Raw genomic sequence first — 17,892 nt, forward strand, 5'->3', positions numbered from 1 at the left:
CCACAGTCATGCAGGGACCCAGAATGGCCCCACAGAGCCAAGGGCAGGGACAGCCACCAGCTATTGCCACCCACCCCTGCCACAGCCCTGCCACAGCTGCCCAGGGACCAGCACTGCTCCAGGGACACGGCTGGGTGCAGCACACAGTTGTCCTGTTCCCTGGGGAAGAGGAGGGGAAAGGACAAGGCACGAATTTAAACAGGATGAAAACCATCCATTAGAAATAAGAGAGTATCTGGAATTATTACTGAAACTGAGGAGGTCATTTGGAAATGGCAAAGCAGCACATGGCCCAACCCTGGGGCTGTGGGATGGCTGCAGGCCCAGGGCCAGTGTGGCTGGACAGGGACTGGCCCCAGCCTCCATCTCAGACACACCACAGCACTGCCCACTCTGTATCTCAGCAGGTACAGAGAGTGGAGGGGCCATTCTATTCCATGGAAAATACTCTTGGTACCTGAACAATTTGTTTTCCTCCCGTTTTCCAACTTGCATTTCTGCATTTAAAACAGCCAGCAGCACTGGGGATCCTGCTCACTGAGCACTCCCAGGATCAAAACCAAATCAGGTACATTTCTGTGCAGAGCAATGAGGAACCCTAAGAGGGTGGCCAGAACCTCCTGAATGGACTTCACAGCTTTCCAACCCAAACTATTCCATGATTCTCTCAGCATGGCCAGACAAAACCACATCCAAGGCAAAGCCCAACAGCCACACAATTCCTGATCTCCCTGCCAAAGCTGCAGTCCTACAGCAGAGCCCTCACATGCCAGCTCTGCCCACAGCCACACTCACACACTTCTCTTCACAACTTCCCCAGAGAAGCTCTCGAGCTGTTCAGAGCATCCACTCCCAACTCAGCTGCTGGAAAACACCCCCAGCCTGGTCTGGCTCTCAGCCACAGCAGCTCTGCCCTTTCCAGGCCTTTCTTGAGAGCAGCAGCTCTCACAGCACCAGCCATTCCCGCTTGGAGAGCCCTGGCAGGAATTGCCAGGCTGACAGTCACACCAAAGAGTGTCCATGCCACCACACCACCACCTCCTGCACCTCTGTGTGCTCTGTCCTTCTGGGACAGCATCACCTGAAGATGCTCATTTGTGGTTTCTGTGGCAAATCCCTGGGGCTGGTGGCTCTGTGGGGCTGGTGGCCCCAGGACGTGTGACAGGGCTGCAGGTAGCTGGAGCCCTGGCACTCAGCTTCCTGCAGCTACACCCAAGCACAACCCATGGACAATGTGCTGGAACCACCACGTGTGGAGGCAACACTCCAAGCAATGCACAGCTGAGCCCCTTTTTTGGAAAATGCAGAGTTTTGTCCCCCCAAGCCGTGCTGGGACACGGTGGAGGTCACAGTGCCACTGGACACTGCTGCTGCCCTGAGGTGCCAGGTGCCACCAAGCCCTGCTCTGTGCCAGGGGGGACAGGGACTGCACAGGACCTGGGGCACTCTGGGCCAGTGGAAAGTGTCCCTGCCCATGGCAGGGGTTGGACCTGACAGCTTTTAAAGGCCTTCAAGCCCAATCCATTCCATGGTTCTGTGCATTTGCCTTCACCTTGATTCACGTAACAACGTGCTGTAGAAAGTCTTGGCACTCACCACATGAATATTTAACTACATTAAATCATGCATTCATGTACAGGTTATAAATAGCTGCTGTATACATTTTCTCTCCCAGAAGCAGAGCCATTCCACTCCTGTGCTCCAAGGAATGGGTTCAGTCGGCTTGGAGAGAAGGAAGGGAGGAAGGAAGCTGCTCACACTTCCCTGGGGCAGGGGAAAATGAGAATAAACTCACTGACAGACACAGAACATGGCTCTGCTCAGCAATGAGAGACTGAGAACAGCCCAAACTGCACAGTGACATCAACACACACACACACAGGACCAGATGTCATGGAACCAAATGCCACTAAACTCTTGTAAACTCAGATTACAGTGCCAGGAAAGCTGGGGAAGGAAGCATCAGTGTGCATAGACCAGTATTTCAGTTCCCCACGTTTTTTCATCATTTCAGAGCCTGAAAAGTGCCAGGACCCAGCTGCTCTTGGTGCACCTGGGTGGGTCCATCCCTCATCCCTCACACTGGTGTGAAGGACTTGAACAAACGTGGGAGAGTCAGGTTTTGAAAGTATTACTCAGCACTGGTTCACTTAGAAAGCTGAGTTTCAAACGAGCTGTAAAATATTCAATTCTGCAGTGCTGAAATTTAAGCCCTTAAATTTTCCCTCTATTTAAGCAGATTGTCAAGACACCATGGAACTCACAGTCCCTGTCCTGCTGGAGGGCACACCCAGCCCTCGGGAGGGAGGGAGGAAGACAAAGAGGTGCCGTTCCCAGTGATCACCTGGTGCAATGAGCTCCCTGCAGGGTTTGTTCTGCTGTGGGAAAGCAAAGAGTCACTGGGAGGTTCTCTCAGCACAGCCCAGCATGCACAAACACCCATCCTCTGAGCAAACTGCAGCCTCCAACAGCCCCACACTGGCAGGGGCAGCCCAGGACCCCCAGCCACAGCCCCTCTGCCCCTCAGCACCCCCAGCCACAGCCCCACTGCTCCCCAACACCCCAGGCTGAGCACAACCCCCTGGGACTGGGCCTGACAGCACCAAGCTCCAGAACCCACCAGACAGGAGCTCACACAGGCACCTGGGCCATGCTGTCCAGAAAAGGGGGGCAATTCCACAAGCAGAGTTCTCTCCCAGCTGAGACTTTGCTGTAAAATCACCTTTTAGGTGAAAAATCAAACTGCTAACAGGCAGTGCCCCACACCAACCCCAGCAGGACACAGCTCCAGGCCAGAAGCTCATCCATCCCTCCAGCTCCTGTCCTGACACTGCACAAGAGAAAAGCACAGACTGCCAGCTCAGAGCTGGACTTTGCATTTTCTTGCTGCTTTGGAGGAGTAAATCACTGCCAGAGGAAAACCACTCAGCCAGGTTAACCAGACACTGCACATCCCCAAGCACCCACCATCCCTGCCTGGAATTCACTTCGCATTGAAAGACTCACCCATGTCATGGATCAGTAACAGGAAATCACACATCAAGCTCAACAAAAATCAAGTTTAGCACAAATATAAAATATTCAAGTGGATTAATTTAAAAAAGTACAGTGAAGGAATTCAGCCCAGAGCAAATTCAATATTCCCTTAAACAGGACAATCTTGGGAACACAAAGCCCTTAATTCCAGCTGCATCACAGGGAATTCTCACATAAGGTGCCCTTTGAACTCCAAGCAGCATTTCTCTGATACAGAATTGTAAGCTCACAGGTTATCACAGAAGTTTAATGCCCAAGTGGGCCTTGCTGGGGGAACCATGGGAAAAAAAAAGAAATAAAAAGAGCCAAGAAGCCAGGCTTGCAGGTGAAATGGGATTGTACAAAACTGGATTGAGCCTTGGCAGTATTTCCAAAAGATTAAGATAACTTACAAGTTACTCCAAACCCTGGACATGCTGCTTTGGAAGCAACCAGAAACAAACCAGGAATTCTTTCTCCCTCACACATGTGGAGATTCTGGGAAGATTCCAGGAAATCCTCTGTGTTGAGGGGCAGAAGCAGCTGAAAGCACGGGCCAGCATGGAGGGACCAAAAGATTCAAAGCTTTATTTTTTTCAAATTTTTTTTTTAATAAAGTTAACAGTAAAACAAAATTCACAAGCCTTCCCCTCCCGAGCTGGTTTCCTCTTCACACACACAACACACAAACAGAGGCTCCAACCCAGAAATGAAACTGCTCTAAAGGACAACGAGACGTGATGGAGGAGGAGTCTGGGGCTGTCCGTACTCGAGGTTAAAAGAAGCAGATCAGGTATGTGTGGTTTGATGTGTGTTTGTTTGCTTTTTAGCCAAACTGGAAAAAGAAATTTCCAGGCCCAGAAGCTGAAAAAGAAAATGGAAAATAATCAGGATTTTTCAAATCCAAATTGGTTTAGTGCAAACCTAAGCAGCACATGGATGGCCAAGGCCACACACAGCTCCAGAATGAGGAGTCCCCAAGTTTGGGGCTTTGGACCCAGAAGAAGCAGAACCAGCTGACACTGTGCAGGCAGAACTTGGAAAGAGATTTGTGCAACAGCCAAATGCTCTCCTCAAGCAGCACATCCACTGGGAGCCCCAGCTGCCCTGCCAGGGGCTCTGTGCACTCACAATTCCACGGCTGGGAGGAGAACATCTCACCTACCTTCAAAGCTGAAGCCCCCTGGCCCGCTGAAGAAGGCCTTGAAGATGTTATTTGCATCAAATTCTACAGGGAAGAGAAGGAATTCATGAGTTGCACAGCTAAACAACCATCACATTCCCTCAGTTCAGGAGCTGTCAGCTCACTGAGAGTGTCTCAGAAGGGGACTCAGGGCTGGCTCCAGGGCCATGCAGTGACCACAAACAGGTAAAGCAGAGAGAACCAGCCACAGGGCAGCCTAAGGATCTGCAGAAGCAGCATTTAGGGACTCACAATGACACTATTTACCATATCCTGTGACAGATTTCTGCCCACCAGCTGAGCCAACACCCAGCAGTGTCCCAGGCTGCTCCCAGCTAGAACCACTCAGTTCATCCCAACTTTTTGTCAAGGACTAAACCAAGTCAATTCATGGAACCATTCCCAACAACAGACTTGCTTTAGGGGTAAGGCAGACTCTAAAGGGTTAAAGGCTGCCATGGCAGAGTGGTGTAAAGAGCACTGACCTTCCATGTTTAATCCATCCTCTTCCAAGTCCTGCCCATTGTCATAGCGAGCCTTCTTCTTGGGATCTGACAGGATGGTAAAGGCTTCACCAACCTCCTTAAATTTCTTCTCTTCTTCCTTCTGTACCTCTGCACTTGCTCCACAGTGTCTGTCTGGGGATGCACAAACAAGCAGGAAAAAACTTTTCATTTTTAGTGCAAATGCATAATGTTAAACACTCCCAATGTCAATGTTTCATTTTCAGTGCAAATGCATAATGTTAAACACTCCCAATGTTAATGTTTCATTTTCAGTGCAAATGCATAATGTTAAACACTCCCAATGTCAGTGTTTCATTTTCAGTGCAAATGGATAATGTTAAACACTCCAAATATTGTTTCATTTTCAGTTCAATGCTCCCAATGTTAATGTTTCATTTTCAGTGCAAATGGATAATGTTAAACACTCCCGAACTCCTGCTCCAGATCTGTGGGGTCAGAGCTGCTCTTTCCCAGGAATTCCCTCTTCCACACACATTTCTGCCTCAGTGCTGGCTGCACAGGGCACACAAGGGCTGCAGGAGGTACCTGGATGATGCATTAGTGCTCTTTTCCTGTAAGCCTTCTTGATCTCATCTTCAGAGGCGTTTTTGTTCACCCCCAGGATTTTGTAGTAGTCTTTCCTTTTGCTCTTTTTCAGTTCCACCTGTGCATTCTTTAGGAGCTGCTTGTGTTCTGGAAAGGAGCACAACAGAGGGGAGGAGTTACTCCATCCCTTGCACTTCAGGACATTCAAAAAACAAGGGGACAGTCAAGACAAGAAGCAAAACCAGACATTCTGAACCCAGACACAAGGTGAATTATCACCTCAGCGTTCAGAGCTGGGAGAGAAACCACACCAGAGATTTCCAGTGCTTCTGAGGGCTTCTCCAAATTGTCCTGCTGGGGTATTAGGCTGCAAATCACAGCATATTGTGGTGGAAAAAAGGAACAACAAAAATAATGCCAGTTCAGGGAAATTTGTGCACACACACAGAGTGCCTTTGTGCTCACCTTTTGTTTTCTCTGTCTGATAAACCTTCTCATAGTCTCTTACAGCATCTTCATATTGCTCTGTGTCCATGTAACTGTGGAAAGAAACACAGGTGGCCAAGGTGTCCTTCACAGGAACATCAGAAGGAGGGAGAAGGGATTGATCCAGCAGAACCAAACTATGTACTGAGTTTAAAAAAACCCCAGATCCTGGTGATTTTACAGCCCCATCTCCACCACTTACCCTGCAGGCAAGACAATGATTTTGGAGGTCTTTTCCAACCCAAATGATGCTATAAATACACCATCAAGAGGCAGTGCCAGATCCAGGTAGGCAGGAGAGGCCACAGAGAGCCACCCAAATCTCCTCAGCACCATAAGGACGAAAAGGAATAAATTTGGGGGTGGGACCCTGCTATTCAGTCAAGCTCCAGATTTGTGCTCCTGTCCCTCAGAGCTGCCCCCAGAGGTGCCCAGTGCCAAGGTGCACTCACCACTGTGCCCTCCTCAGGTAGGCTTTGACGTAGGTGTCATCCAGCTTCACCGCGTTCGTGCAGTCGTCGATCGCCTCTCTGAGTTTCCTAAGCTACAACACCAGACACGAGAGAGTGAACCCCACACAGAGAACTAATTCTGCACCATGACCTCAGGCTAAGGAAAGGTGTGAAGAATCTGGGAAAATCTCACTGTTTTCTGTGTCTCCATCTAGGGTTTTTTTTTCTAATTTCTCACAAACACAGAGCTTTTGTTCACTGGGGGAAAAAAACCCACCAGAGGCTTGGCCAGTGACATGACAGAGCTGTGTGGTGTTTCTGTGTAAGAAATGCACTCAAAACCAAGGGCCTGCCTGATAACAACCCCAATTCTGTGTCCAAACTAATTCCTGGGCAGGAAGATAAACCTAAAAATATTTAAAAGAAGTCTTTTAGAAAAAGTGTTGTTTGTTTTCAGACACAAACATGTAAGACATGCATTATGTGGCCTCCAGCTCATCCCACTTCCCAGGTTCTGGGAACAGTCTCTTGACCAAGTGGGGGGGTGTCTGGGGAAGCAGCATCAACACTGGGACAGCTGAGGAAGAAAAATGCCCAGAGGGCACAGGGTGGGAATTGGGAGCACTGTCACATCACTGGCTGTTTCTCTGGACAGTGCAGGACTAAAATTCAACAGTAAAGTGTCATGGGGCTTTAAATTAGGTCTTTTTTTAAAACATAAAAACACAAAGCAAGACATGATTTACAAAAAGAATAGGAAAATAAATCTGTTCATTCCTGGGAAGGAAACAAACAGAGACAGGGGTGCTTTTTGCTGACTAAGATAAGGCTGAAGCACGTCCCTCCTCTCCCTCCCACTCCATGCAGCCCAAGTATTTGAGTTTTGTTTCTGCAGGAGTTGTTTCTGCTGGCTGTTGGGAACTGCTCCAAGTGTTGTGCAAGCACAAAACCCTGAAACACTGCCCATGGCCTCAGAGATGCAGCTGCCCAGCAGCCAGGGGAGCCTGTGCTCTCCAGAATAACTCCTCTGTGGTTGATCACTGCCATGGTGAGGGATTTGGAAACAGACACCTGCCATAGAACACCCCTTACCTTTGAATTAACCGTCCCTCTGTTGCAGTAGAGTTTGGCATTTGTTTTGATATTATTTGGGTCTATTCCTAGTGCCTCTGTGTACAGTTCATATGCTAGTTTGTAGTTGCCTTTCTTGAATGCTTTATTCCCATCTTCCTTCTTCGCTTTAAGTGCTTTGGCATTCTGAAAGGAAACACACCTGGGTAAGGAAATGAGGTCAGGGGGGCAAGCACCTTGTTCTGCCAGAACAACACAACAGTCAGGATACAAATCACAGCCTTGCAGCTGAAATGATCTCACTTTGCCTTTTCCCCCAAGAGAAGCACTAAGGAACAGCCAGTGCCAGTTCCAGGCATCCTCCATAGGAAAAAGGCTGCCTGATTTTTAAGGAGAGAACATGACAGTGCAGTAAATTCATGGATTAAAATAAAAGGACCAGGAGTTCACTTTTTGAGAGCATATGAACAGATTTAAAGTCAGTTGAAGAACCACACAAGGAAGACGCAACACAGAGGAACAGTGTTAAATAAAAGTCAGAGTATTGGCCTGGATATTGGACCTGAAAGTCAGAAGTCCCTTTAAAACCAATTTATCTGGTTTTATTCCTCCTCTGTCTTACCAGGGAACAAAGAGTGAGGGAAGGGAGGATGCTTCCACATATCACAATCTGCTAAGAAACAGTTTTTAGGAGCTTGGTTGTCTTTGGGAAGGTCGGGACACACAGCCTGCTCCTGGAGATCTGGGAAAGCCAATTGTGGTATTTGCTGGGTCCCCAGGACAAAGGAGGAATTGAGAATCTGACTCCATGTTCTTAGAAGGCTAATTTATGATTTTATGATATTATATTAAAGAATACTATACTAAACCTATACTAAAGAACAGAGAAAGGACACAGACAGAAGGCTTAGCAAGATATAATAAAAAACTTGTGACTGCTTCCAGAGTCCTGACATAGCTGGGCTGTGATTGGTCATTAAATTAAAACAATTCACATGAAACCAATCAAACAAGCACCTGTTGGATAAACAATCTCCAAACCACATTCCAAAGCAGCAAAACACAGGAGAAACAATCAGATAATTATTGCTTTCATTTTTCTCTGAGGCTTCTCAGCTTCCCAGGAGAAGAAATCCTGGTGAAGGGATTTTTCCAGAAAATATGACAGTGACAGCCAATGATGATGGAGGGAGAAGGGACTGATCCAGCAGAACCAAACTATGTGCTGAATTAAAAATAACCCCAAATCCTGGTGATTTTACAGCCCTATCTCCATCACTTACTCAGCAGGGCAGACAGGTCTTTTCGTGGATGATGGAGGGAGAAGGGACTGATCCAGCAGAACCAAACTATGTGTTGAGTTTAAAAAAACCCAAATCCTAGTGATTTTACAGCCCCATCTCCACCACTTAGCCTGTCTTGTCTGCTGGGTTTCTCACGGATGATGGAAGGAGAAGGGATTGATCCAGCAGAAAGGCAACGATGACGGAGGGAGAAGGGATTGATTGATCCAGCAGAACCAAACTACGCGTTGGGTTTAAAAAACCCAAATCCTGGTGATTTTACATGCCCATTTTCACCACTTACCCTGCAGGCAAGACAGGCCTTCTCATGGTCAGGGGCCATCCTGAGGGCCTGCACAAAGAACTGCACAGCCTTCTCGAGGCAGTCCTCGTAGTACAGGCACAGCCCGCGCACGTAGAGCGCGTCGGCGTTGGTGGAGTCCATCCTCAGGATGTCACTGCAACAGAGAAATAAAGGACATCCTCCCTGCTCCTGCTGCCTCCTGACATCCACAAGAACCTCCCTCCACTGAGAAAATACCTCCCTGTGGTATTTTCTGGGTCCTCTGCTAGAGGAGGAATGAAGGAATCTGACTCCATGTTTTTAGAAGGCTAATTTATTATTTTATGTTACTATGTTCTATTAAAGAATGCTATACTAAAACTATACTAAAGAATAGAGAAAGGATACAGACAGAAGGCTTAGCAAGACACTGATGAAAAACCCATGACTCTCTCCAGAGCCCTGATTGATCATTAAGTCAAAACAATTCCCATGTTGGATAAACAATCTCCAAACCACATTCCAAAGCAGCAAAACACAAGAGAAGCAAATGAGATAATATGGTTTTCCTTTTTCTCTGAGGCTTCTCAGCTTCCCAGGAGAAGAATCCTGGGCAAAGAGGATTTTTCAGAAAATATGACAGTGACAGTACCCAGTTATTTTAACAAGTCTGTGGTTCAGGTAGGGTAAAAGGACAGAAGCCTCCTTGAGCAGGATGGCTGGTTGTGAATGGGGTCTGGATGCAGCTTCCTAGGAAGACTTATGGGGATAAATTCACACATTCCCTCTGCATCACAACTTTTGTTGGACAATACCCTTTTCCTGACTCAGAGATGGGGCAAATGAGAGGCATTTAAAAATTTTAATTTATTTTATTTTCAGTCTCATGAGAAGGGTAACACAGATTTTATAATCCATACCATCACAATCAGAAGCCAACTATTTCTTAATTACAATGCACTATAAGCATTTCTTGGCCTATCAGCTTTTGCCACACCATGCTGTAGATGCCTTAAAGCCAATCGTCTAAAATTACTCCTCGTGGCTCCTACTACAATGCATCTTTTATAGTTCTATTTCTCCAAAGTATCCAGTCTTATTTGCAAGGTCATCTTTTGAAACTTTTTTCTAGCTCCATTTCTCTCTCACCAATATCTCAAAGTTTTGACAGTTTCTCAGCATTTCTTGTCTCAAAGTTTCCATGTGGATGGAAACTTCTGCCAAGCCCTAAGAGCTCTCTAGAAATCCATTTCCCATAACGTGCACTAAGTGTCATGGACATATTTTATCAAAAATCCTTTTGACAGGATTTTTCTCCTGAGAAGCCTCAGAGGAAAAGAAAAACAATAATTATCTGCTGCTGTGGAATGCAACAGGTGCATCTTTGATTGGTCTCACGTGGTTGTTTTTAATTAATGGCCAATCACAGTCCAGCTGTCTCAGACTGTCTGGTCAGTCACAAGATTTTATTATCCTTCTATTCCATTCCTTTCAAGCCTTCTGATGAAATCCTTTCTTCTATTCTTTTAGCATAGTTTTAATATATAATTTTCTTTTAATATAATATATATAATAAAATAATAAATCAGCCTTCTGAAACACAGAGTCAAGATTCTCATCCCTTGTCCTGGGACCCCTGCCAACACCACCACACACTAAGGAATATTTGTATTTTCTATTCCCTCAATTATTGCAGGCATGGAGCCAGGATTCCCCAGCAGGTGCCCCTCATGCCCAGCCCTCAGACACTCACCTGGCCACAGACTGTGCCTCGAGGTACCGGCCCAGCAGTGCCAAACACTCGGCCTTGAGGATTTTGAAGCGGTGACAGGCGGGAGCAAACTCCAGAGCACGATCCATGCAAAACACAACCTGGGGTGGGAGAAATCACAGCCCTGAGCACAGCAAACAGCCAAGGGCCTGCTCTGAACTGCTGGCCCATGCCTGAGGTTTGTGTTTGATCAGGAAGGTGAGTGCAGACACCCATCTCCTCTGCTTCTTCAAGTTTCCTAAGCTACAACATCAGACACAAGACAGTGAACCCCACACAGAGAACAAATTCTGCACCATGACTTCAGGCTAATGAAAGGTGTGAAGAATCTGGGAAAACCTCACTGTTTTCTGTGTCTCCATCTAGGATTTCATTTCCAATTTCCAATGGTGGAGACACATTGCATTGGAAAATTTTCCTGATTGCATTGGAAAATTTTCCACATTCAAAAAAGCTACTTTCCTGTTATGCTTTTTAAAGTACATACCTTTTCCAAAGGTTGTGGTGTTTTCCTGGTATGTTTTTCAAAGAACAGACCTTTTTCAAAGGTTGTTCTTTGTGTGCCAAGGTCTGAGGCACCTGCTGTGTTAGTGTGACAGTGCACTACACAATACTCAAGGGACACCTGTAGGAAGTTCATCCCTTTAACCCTTCTAAACTGCAAGCCCCAAAGAAAGAACCAAGAAGGACAATCCTGCCCCTGTTTCCTGCAGTATAAAGCCATGTGGGAAGGACAGAAATTCAATAGACTGAGACAGTTTGGACTGGACAAAACACAAAAAAGTACAGTGCAAGGACTGATCTTCTACTGGCCTGACAGCCATGGGCAGGGTGAGCTAATGAGTCTTCTCCATCCCTGCACTCTGGTGGGGACATCTGTGCAAGAACAGGGCATTGTTCCCCAAGGTTCATCTGCTCCTCAGCCCGTGACATCACGGCCCTGCTGTGGGAAGCACTGTGCTCCAGAGCCAAGGGCTCCTGGGTGAGGCAGGAGCAGCTCTCCAGAAACAAAGATCAAGTTTCATGTCAGCCTCCCCAGTGAAGTGGGACTGGGGAAGTGAGGGACAGATGCAGATGCCCAGGCAGGGCAATTCTTACACAGGAAATTCAGATTGATCACACATCCCATTTGCTCCTCACAAACAGGTGATGCAAAGCTGGGATTTACCCTTCCAAAATCTTGAGCTTAGCCTAAGAGTGACCTGAACAATGAGCTCAATGTACTGGACAACCTCTTTTCTGGGATAAATCTGAGCCTTACATGCATCCACTGCACAGAAACAGTTGCATGAGAAGTGCTTGGTGCCTTTCAGATTTCATGCTGTCATTTCTTGTTCTATCAGGTCAGTACCAGCTGCATCCTGTTACAATCCTTGGGAAGAAAGATTTGGAAGCTGTAAGGAGAATGCCCCATGAAGATCTGCATTCCTCCTTGTATGACCCTCGCTGGCACACAGCATGCCTTTCTTTTAATTTTTTTTTTCTTTCAAAGAGTTGAGAAAGAAGAATTCTGGATATGCATTTCAGGAGCAAAGTGTGATCAAATGCTGCTGACAAAATCTGTCTCAAACAGCTCAATCATGACTTCACTCATCCTGCAGAGCAAACAGTGACAGAGGGTTGGCCTGAGCCAGTCACCTCCTCACTTGTCATTTGGTCAGCGCTCAGGGAGCACGAGCTCTGCCACTTCCAGAGCTGACACCATTCACCAGCCAGCCCTGCTCCAACAGATGTGGCACAGCACCTCCCAAACACCCAGCCAGGAAACCAGCCACACACCTGCCTGGGCCATGTCAAACACACTAATTTTTATATAAGACCACAGCAAACAAGTTAATCTCACCTTCCTGAAATCCCGTTTCTCAAAATCCACTTCAGCTATTTTTTCATACTCAAGCACAGTCGTGGCATTCTTCAGCTGAAAGACAGAACAAACACACGAGTGCTGCAGGACAGTGTCTGCTCTGAAATGCCACCAAGCAGCATTTGAAAAGCCAATCCCTGAATGTCAGAGCCAAAACTACTGCAGACCATGGACCAATAATGCAGATGACATGAATGCTTTTGCCAACATTAAAATCAGTTTGAAATAAAGTGACTGAACTGAGAGTCCAGGAAAATGTACCCTGTGAAAGAGACACAAGGACAGCTGCCTTACACCAGTCTCCATTTCTCCTTTGGCCAGCTCAGCCTCCTGAGCATCTCCTGGGGACAGTTCAACCTGAAGATCCCCTTACCTCCTGCTGTGCCTGGGTATTTTTATGATCCAGTTCTAAAACTCGTTGAAAGCAGCGGCTGGCAGCCATGGCATTCCCTAGGGAAAGGTGGCATTTCCCTTCCCGGAGATGGCCCTGGGAACACAGGGAAAAGGGATCTGCAAGAGCTGTAACAGGTGCAGAGAAGGGAGTGAAAGAGGTGCCTGAAGCTCTCCACGTACCCGCACAAAGCTGTCGTCCAACCTGACTGACTGCTGAGCATCCTCCAGCGCTTCTCGGAACCTCCCCAGCATCATGAGCGTGGCAGCTCTGTTCCCATAATAACTGGCATTATTGGGACATGTATCTGGAGAAAATACAAGACTCATTAGCAGTGTAATGCAGCAGCTGCACAATTTGTGGCACTTCAGAACATTGGCCCTGACTGGCATTATCGATCTGGTGACATTTCCCAAGGTAATTAAAGCAGGCAAAAGGTTTTCTTTCAGCATGGGCTGTCAGAAACCCCACTGGTGTGTTTGAAATCAGCAACCAGCTCCAGTTTTAGACATGGTGTTCAGTAAAGATTGATATTATCAGCTGTTCTCACCTATGGCTTTTGTGTAGTAGTTGAACGCTTCGTTGTAATCTTTCTTGGCATAGTATGCATTTCCCTGCTCCTTGAATGCTTCTGCTTCTCTGAAAGGAAGCAAAACACCACATTTTCAGAAAAACTGGGCACCAGACAGATTGTGACCATGATGACTATGTGATCCCCAAGCAGCATAACTGTTTAATGCTTCAAATCTAACCTGGTTCCCCTGAGACCTCCTCAGCACACACTGCCCAGCACACCCCATTTTCTGCTGGCTCCCAGCTACTCCAGGGCTTTACCTGGGACATTCAGCAATATTTCCTGGCCACATTTTACAGGGATGCAACAGAAGCCTAAAGCCACCTTTGAGTCCCCTCAGAGTCCAGCAGAACACCCTGGTATGGAGTTCATCCAACAGCCCCCTCCTGCAAGGTGCTGCACCTCAGAACAAAAGAGATAGTGCTGGCTCTTTCAGGAGTCCCACATACTTATAAACCAGATCCAAGAACAATTTCCACATTCAAAAGACAGCTAAATCAAAGAGAAATATGGGTACAAGCCTGCAACAGAAGCCTAGCACTGCCTTGGCAACAGGTCTAGAAATAGTTCTCACACTCAAGAGCAAGCATTTGCAGAGACAGTTTGGGACATTTAAAAACACACAACATATGGTTGGAAGCAGCTTCCCTTAAACTCTCGAAAGCAAAGCTTCCCCTGAGGGAAACCAAGGCCCTTCTCTTCCCTCCTCTCCCTTCAGCCTTTCACCTGCACAGGGCAACAGGGAGAGCACATAACACTGATGGAACAGCAAATGTGAGCAGTGCTCAGCAGGCTGACTGGGAGAGAACAAAGGGAATTGTGTTGGAACAAGTTCCCATGTTTGCAGCCTTGCTCAGGCTGCCATTGGCCATTCCCACACAACCACCTCATGCAGGGCTTGTTTTCACTGAGCCATCACAGATTTCCCAGCTGGCAGAACAATGGACACTGGGAGCTGGGAAGTGTGCTCCTCACTTTCAGTTTTAAGTTTTGCTGTGTGCTACATCCCAGCTGAGTCCAGCCACAGGAGTTAAACCCCGGGAGGAGATGATATGGGTAAGAACTGGGGCAGAGCAAGGGGTAGCACACACCCACTGCCCCCCAAGGGCCTTGTCCTGGCTCCTGGGTCAGCTCCTCCCTCTCCTGCTCCAGAAAATGATGAAAAGATGGGAAACTGCCATCCCTCCTGTGGCCCAGCCCTCCCAGCATCACACCTGAGGCAGGTGCTGCAGCCTGGCTTTTCCTCAGGAGCCAGCACCCAGCAGAGCTCCAGGAGCTCTGCACTCTCCCAGCTACACTGATGTGCAACTATGCCTGTGGGATGGATCCATATCACAAGCATGAGGATGCAAACTCTGCATGATTAAAATGTTTCCAAACAGAGCCACCTGTTTTGAATATTACAGATCAAATATCTGAACGCAGTGGAAAAACTGCTCAGCACTTCTGCACTTTTGGAACCTGGGCAGTAAAGAGTTTCACTGTTCTCTTGTTTCTCTAATCACAAATAGAAAAGAAAATCACAGATCCTATGAAAACTCCTTCCCTCAGGTCTTTGTTGTACAGTCTAAAGAAATGGCAGAACTCACCTGAGTCACCACCACAACCTGTCCAGCACAGTGGGCTGAATCACAAGTTCTTTTATCCATTTTACCTGTCCTGTCATGAGGAATTACCATCTAATAGACACAGCTAAAGGCTGGCTGCCAGAGCACCCCATCTGCCACAAACTGCAGGGAAGAGCTGGGAAAATGGGAGAAAGAAAACATAACCCTGGCAAAACCAATTTTCAGAAAGCACCGGCACTTTGAGATGCCAGAGAAACACTCCCACACAGAGATTACTGTTTTCTACTCTTTTTTTATTGGTCTGTTTTCCTTTTAAGCATTTTAATACAGATCAATGTATCAACAAGTCACAGTGCCTGGGGTGACAGTGGCAGAAAGGAGAGCACAGGTATTTCTGCTGCTCACATGGCCTAAGGCTTAACCATGAAGATGGTGAAAGCAAATCACCTCCAATGAAGATGGTGAAAGCAAATCACCTCTGCAGCATGAAGGCAAAGGACCTGCTGGAGCTGTCAGGCTGGGCTCGAGCTCCAGCACCAGGACAGGAGCAGCTCTACCCTGCTGTGCCCTGATGACATCCAGAGCACACAGCCCTTGTTTACCATGGCTCTGGCTCCAACAAGGAGAACTGCAGCCCCTGATCTCACTGGGGATTGTTTCAGCCCAACAGATGCTGTGGTCTGAATGAGCTCATTCTGCCTCCTGCGCTGCTGGGGCCTGCACTCCCCACTTGCTACTTTTGACACTGAAGAAGAATCGTGCTTTGCTGAAATACACCCCCAGCTGAATGGGTGTCTTTGTGACGGGGTTGGTGTCTTCACTGGGCTGCTCCATGCTGAAACACAGAAGAGCTGCACCAAGGAGCTGGGTAAGGAGCTTGTCTTTCATCACTCACAGGCACAGGAGGGGCTGGTGGGAGTGACTCTTCTTGCAAGCAAGGCAATTATTTTTTTCTCTTTTATGGTATTTCTCAGCATCTCTAATACTTGAAGTACTTTGGTCCCAGTCACTCCAGAGAACCTGCCTCCATGGAATCATTTGGGCTGGGGAAAACCTCTGAGATCTTAGACATTGATCACCACCTTGTCAACCAGACCAGAGAGCACTGAGCGTCATGTCCAGTCGCTCCTTGAACATCTCCAGGGATGGGAACTCCAACTGCTCCCTGGACAACCCTTTCTGAGAAGAAATTCCACCTGATGTCCAAGCTGAACCTCTCCTGGCACAGCTGGAGACCAAGGAATTCAAGCAGCAGCTGCGTGCGCTGATGCTCCCTCGCACACCCGAGCTGTGAGGATGGAGGGAGGAACCAGCACAAGGCTCCTTCTCCTCCCTGTGCCCTGTGAAAGCTCAGCCCCTGCTCGTTCCCAGCACAGCAGCTCTTGGAGAAGCCATCCTGCACACAGTGACACAATCCCACGCTTGCCTAACAACTCCTGCCTCCTCCTCAGAGCTTCCACACGCTGCCCCCGCTCGAGTGCCGATCGTGGCTTCCACCTCCCACTCCAGCTCCCCATGAGACTCCTGCAGACACCTGATTTTCTGTCATGGGAACCTTCAGGGAGCTGTAAACCAGCAGCTCTTGATCCAGGTGTGCTTGGCACAGCTCCTGGGCAGGGATGTGCCAAGGCAATACCACCAGTGACAGAAATCCAACACCTAAGCAGATGGCAGAGTCACTATCTCCCAGCTCTCCTGACCCTCACTCCCACTTCCCTGCCTGCCTCCATTATGAAACAGTGCAAAACCCTAAAATAACCAGGATTTAAGGAAGTCTCCAAAATCCTGTCCTGACCAAGTAATCTTTCCTGTTATGCTCTGGCAATTTTGTGCAGTTCTTGCAGAGGATTTTCCATCAATAGGATATGGTGCCTTTATCAGGCATTTTTGGGGGTGAAATCCCACCCAGATTCTCAGCTGTCAGATGTGACTCAGCTGCTGGGGTAAAATAAGTTGGGTGATCTCAATTCAGTTTACAGCAGGCAGATGTCTAGAGCTTAAAATTAGCCATCATGTTTGCCCCTGGACATACAATACTCTCCCCTCCCTTCTTTGAGGACTTGGAAGAGCAACAAAACACTCCCTGTGCCAGGAAGATACACAGGGTGCACTTTAGAGACCTGTCCTCAGGTGAGGTTTGACACTGAGTGAGGATTTAGGCACATACAGGAATAAAGGAATATATATTTACATATATAGGAATATATTCAATATACTAATATAGGAATACATTACATATTACATATAAAGGAATATACATTTACAACTTCCTCACGAGGGGCTGCAGAGGGGCAAGCACTGAGCTCTTCTCTCCGGTGACCCCAGGGAATGGCTGGAGCTAGGTGAGGGAGGGTTGGGTTGGATTTTAGGAAAAGGTGCTTCCCCCAGAGGGTGTGTGGGCACTGGGACAGGGCAGTGGTCACACACTGGTGTGTGACAGGCTGCTGTGCCCTGCTGGGCAGAGCAGAGCTGATTCCTGGCACATCAGCTCCCCCCAACGAACAGACACCACGGCAGAGACTCAACACAGCCCCCAGCTTGGAAATCTGAGCGTGGACACACAAATCTCTACATGGATGGGCCAAGGATTCACCCATGGAAAAGTAACAAAGGGCTGGCTGCCTTGAGCCTCCCAAGAGCAGAGCTGAACCTGAACCCACAAGGTGCTCAAACCCTCAGAACGTTCCCCATAACTGAGGGCAAACTCAGAAGGCCAAAAGAGCCACAAGAACCAAAATATGCCCCAAGAAATCCAAGGATTGACCCAAACATTCCCTGCAGCCACGAGTGAGAGCAGCCGAGCCCCAGCTTTAATTGTGCTGTTATGTAATTCCCAGAGCTCAGAATTAACCTAATTCCCTGCAATGGCCCCATCCTGCCTGGCAGGGCCACAGTGTAA

The 17,892-nt window shown here is 47.7% G+C and overlaps 1 protein-coding gene across 1 annotated transcript; it reads right to left on the bottom strand.

Moving 5' to 3' along the window:
* Positions 1 to 3,577: 3,577 nt before the first annotated feature.
* On the bottom strand, positions 3,578 to 13,543 carry DNAJC7 (DnaJ heat shock protein family (Hsp40) member C7). The gene is made up of 13 exons (XM_031065054.1): positions 13,402 to 13,543; positions 13,034 to 13,158; positions 12,834 to 12,947; positions 12,440 to 12,514; positions 10,579 to 10,697; positions 8,847 to 9,000; positions 7,281 to 7,445; positions 6,189 to 6,280; positions 5,716 to 5,789; positions 5,251 to 5,397; positions 4,684 to 4,836; positions 4,181 to 4,243; positions 3,578 to 3,879 (listed from the first exon to the last, which is right to left on the bottom strand). The coding sequence occupies exons 2-13, from the start codon at positions 13,106 to 13,108 to the stop codon at positions 3,842 to 3,844; spliced, it is 1,269 nt and encodes a 422-aa protein (XP_030920914.1). The 5' UTR covers positions 13,109 to 13,158; positions 13,402 to 13,543; the 3' UTR covers positions 3,578 to 3,841.
* Between the last annotated feature and the right edge of the window lie 4,349 nt (positions 13,544 to 17,892).

Source organism: Geospiza fortis, unplaced genomic scaffold, assembly GCF_000277835.1.
Source record: "Geospiza fortis unplaced genomic scaffold, GeoFor_1.0 scaffold415, whole genome shotgun sequence".
Lineage (NCBI taxonomy): Eukaryota > Metazoa > Chordata > Aves > Passeriformes > Thraupidae > Geospiza > Geospiza fortis.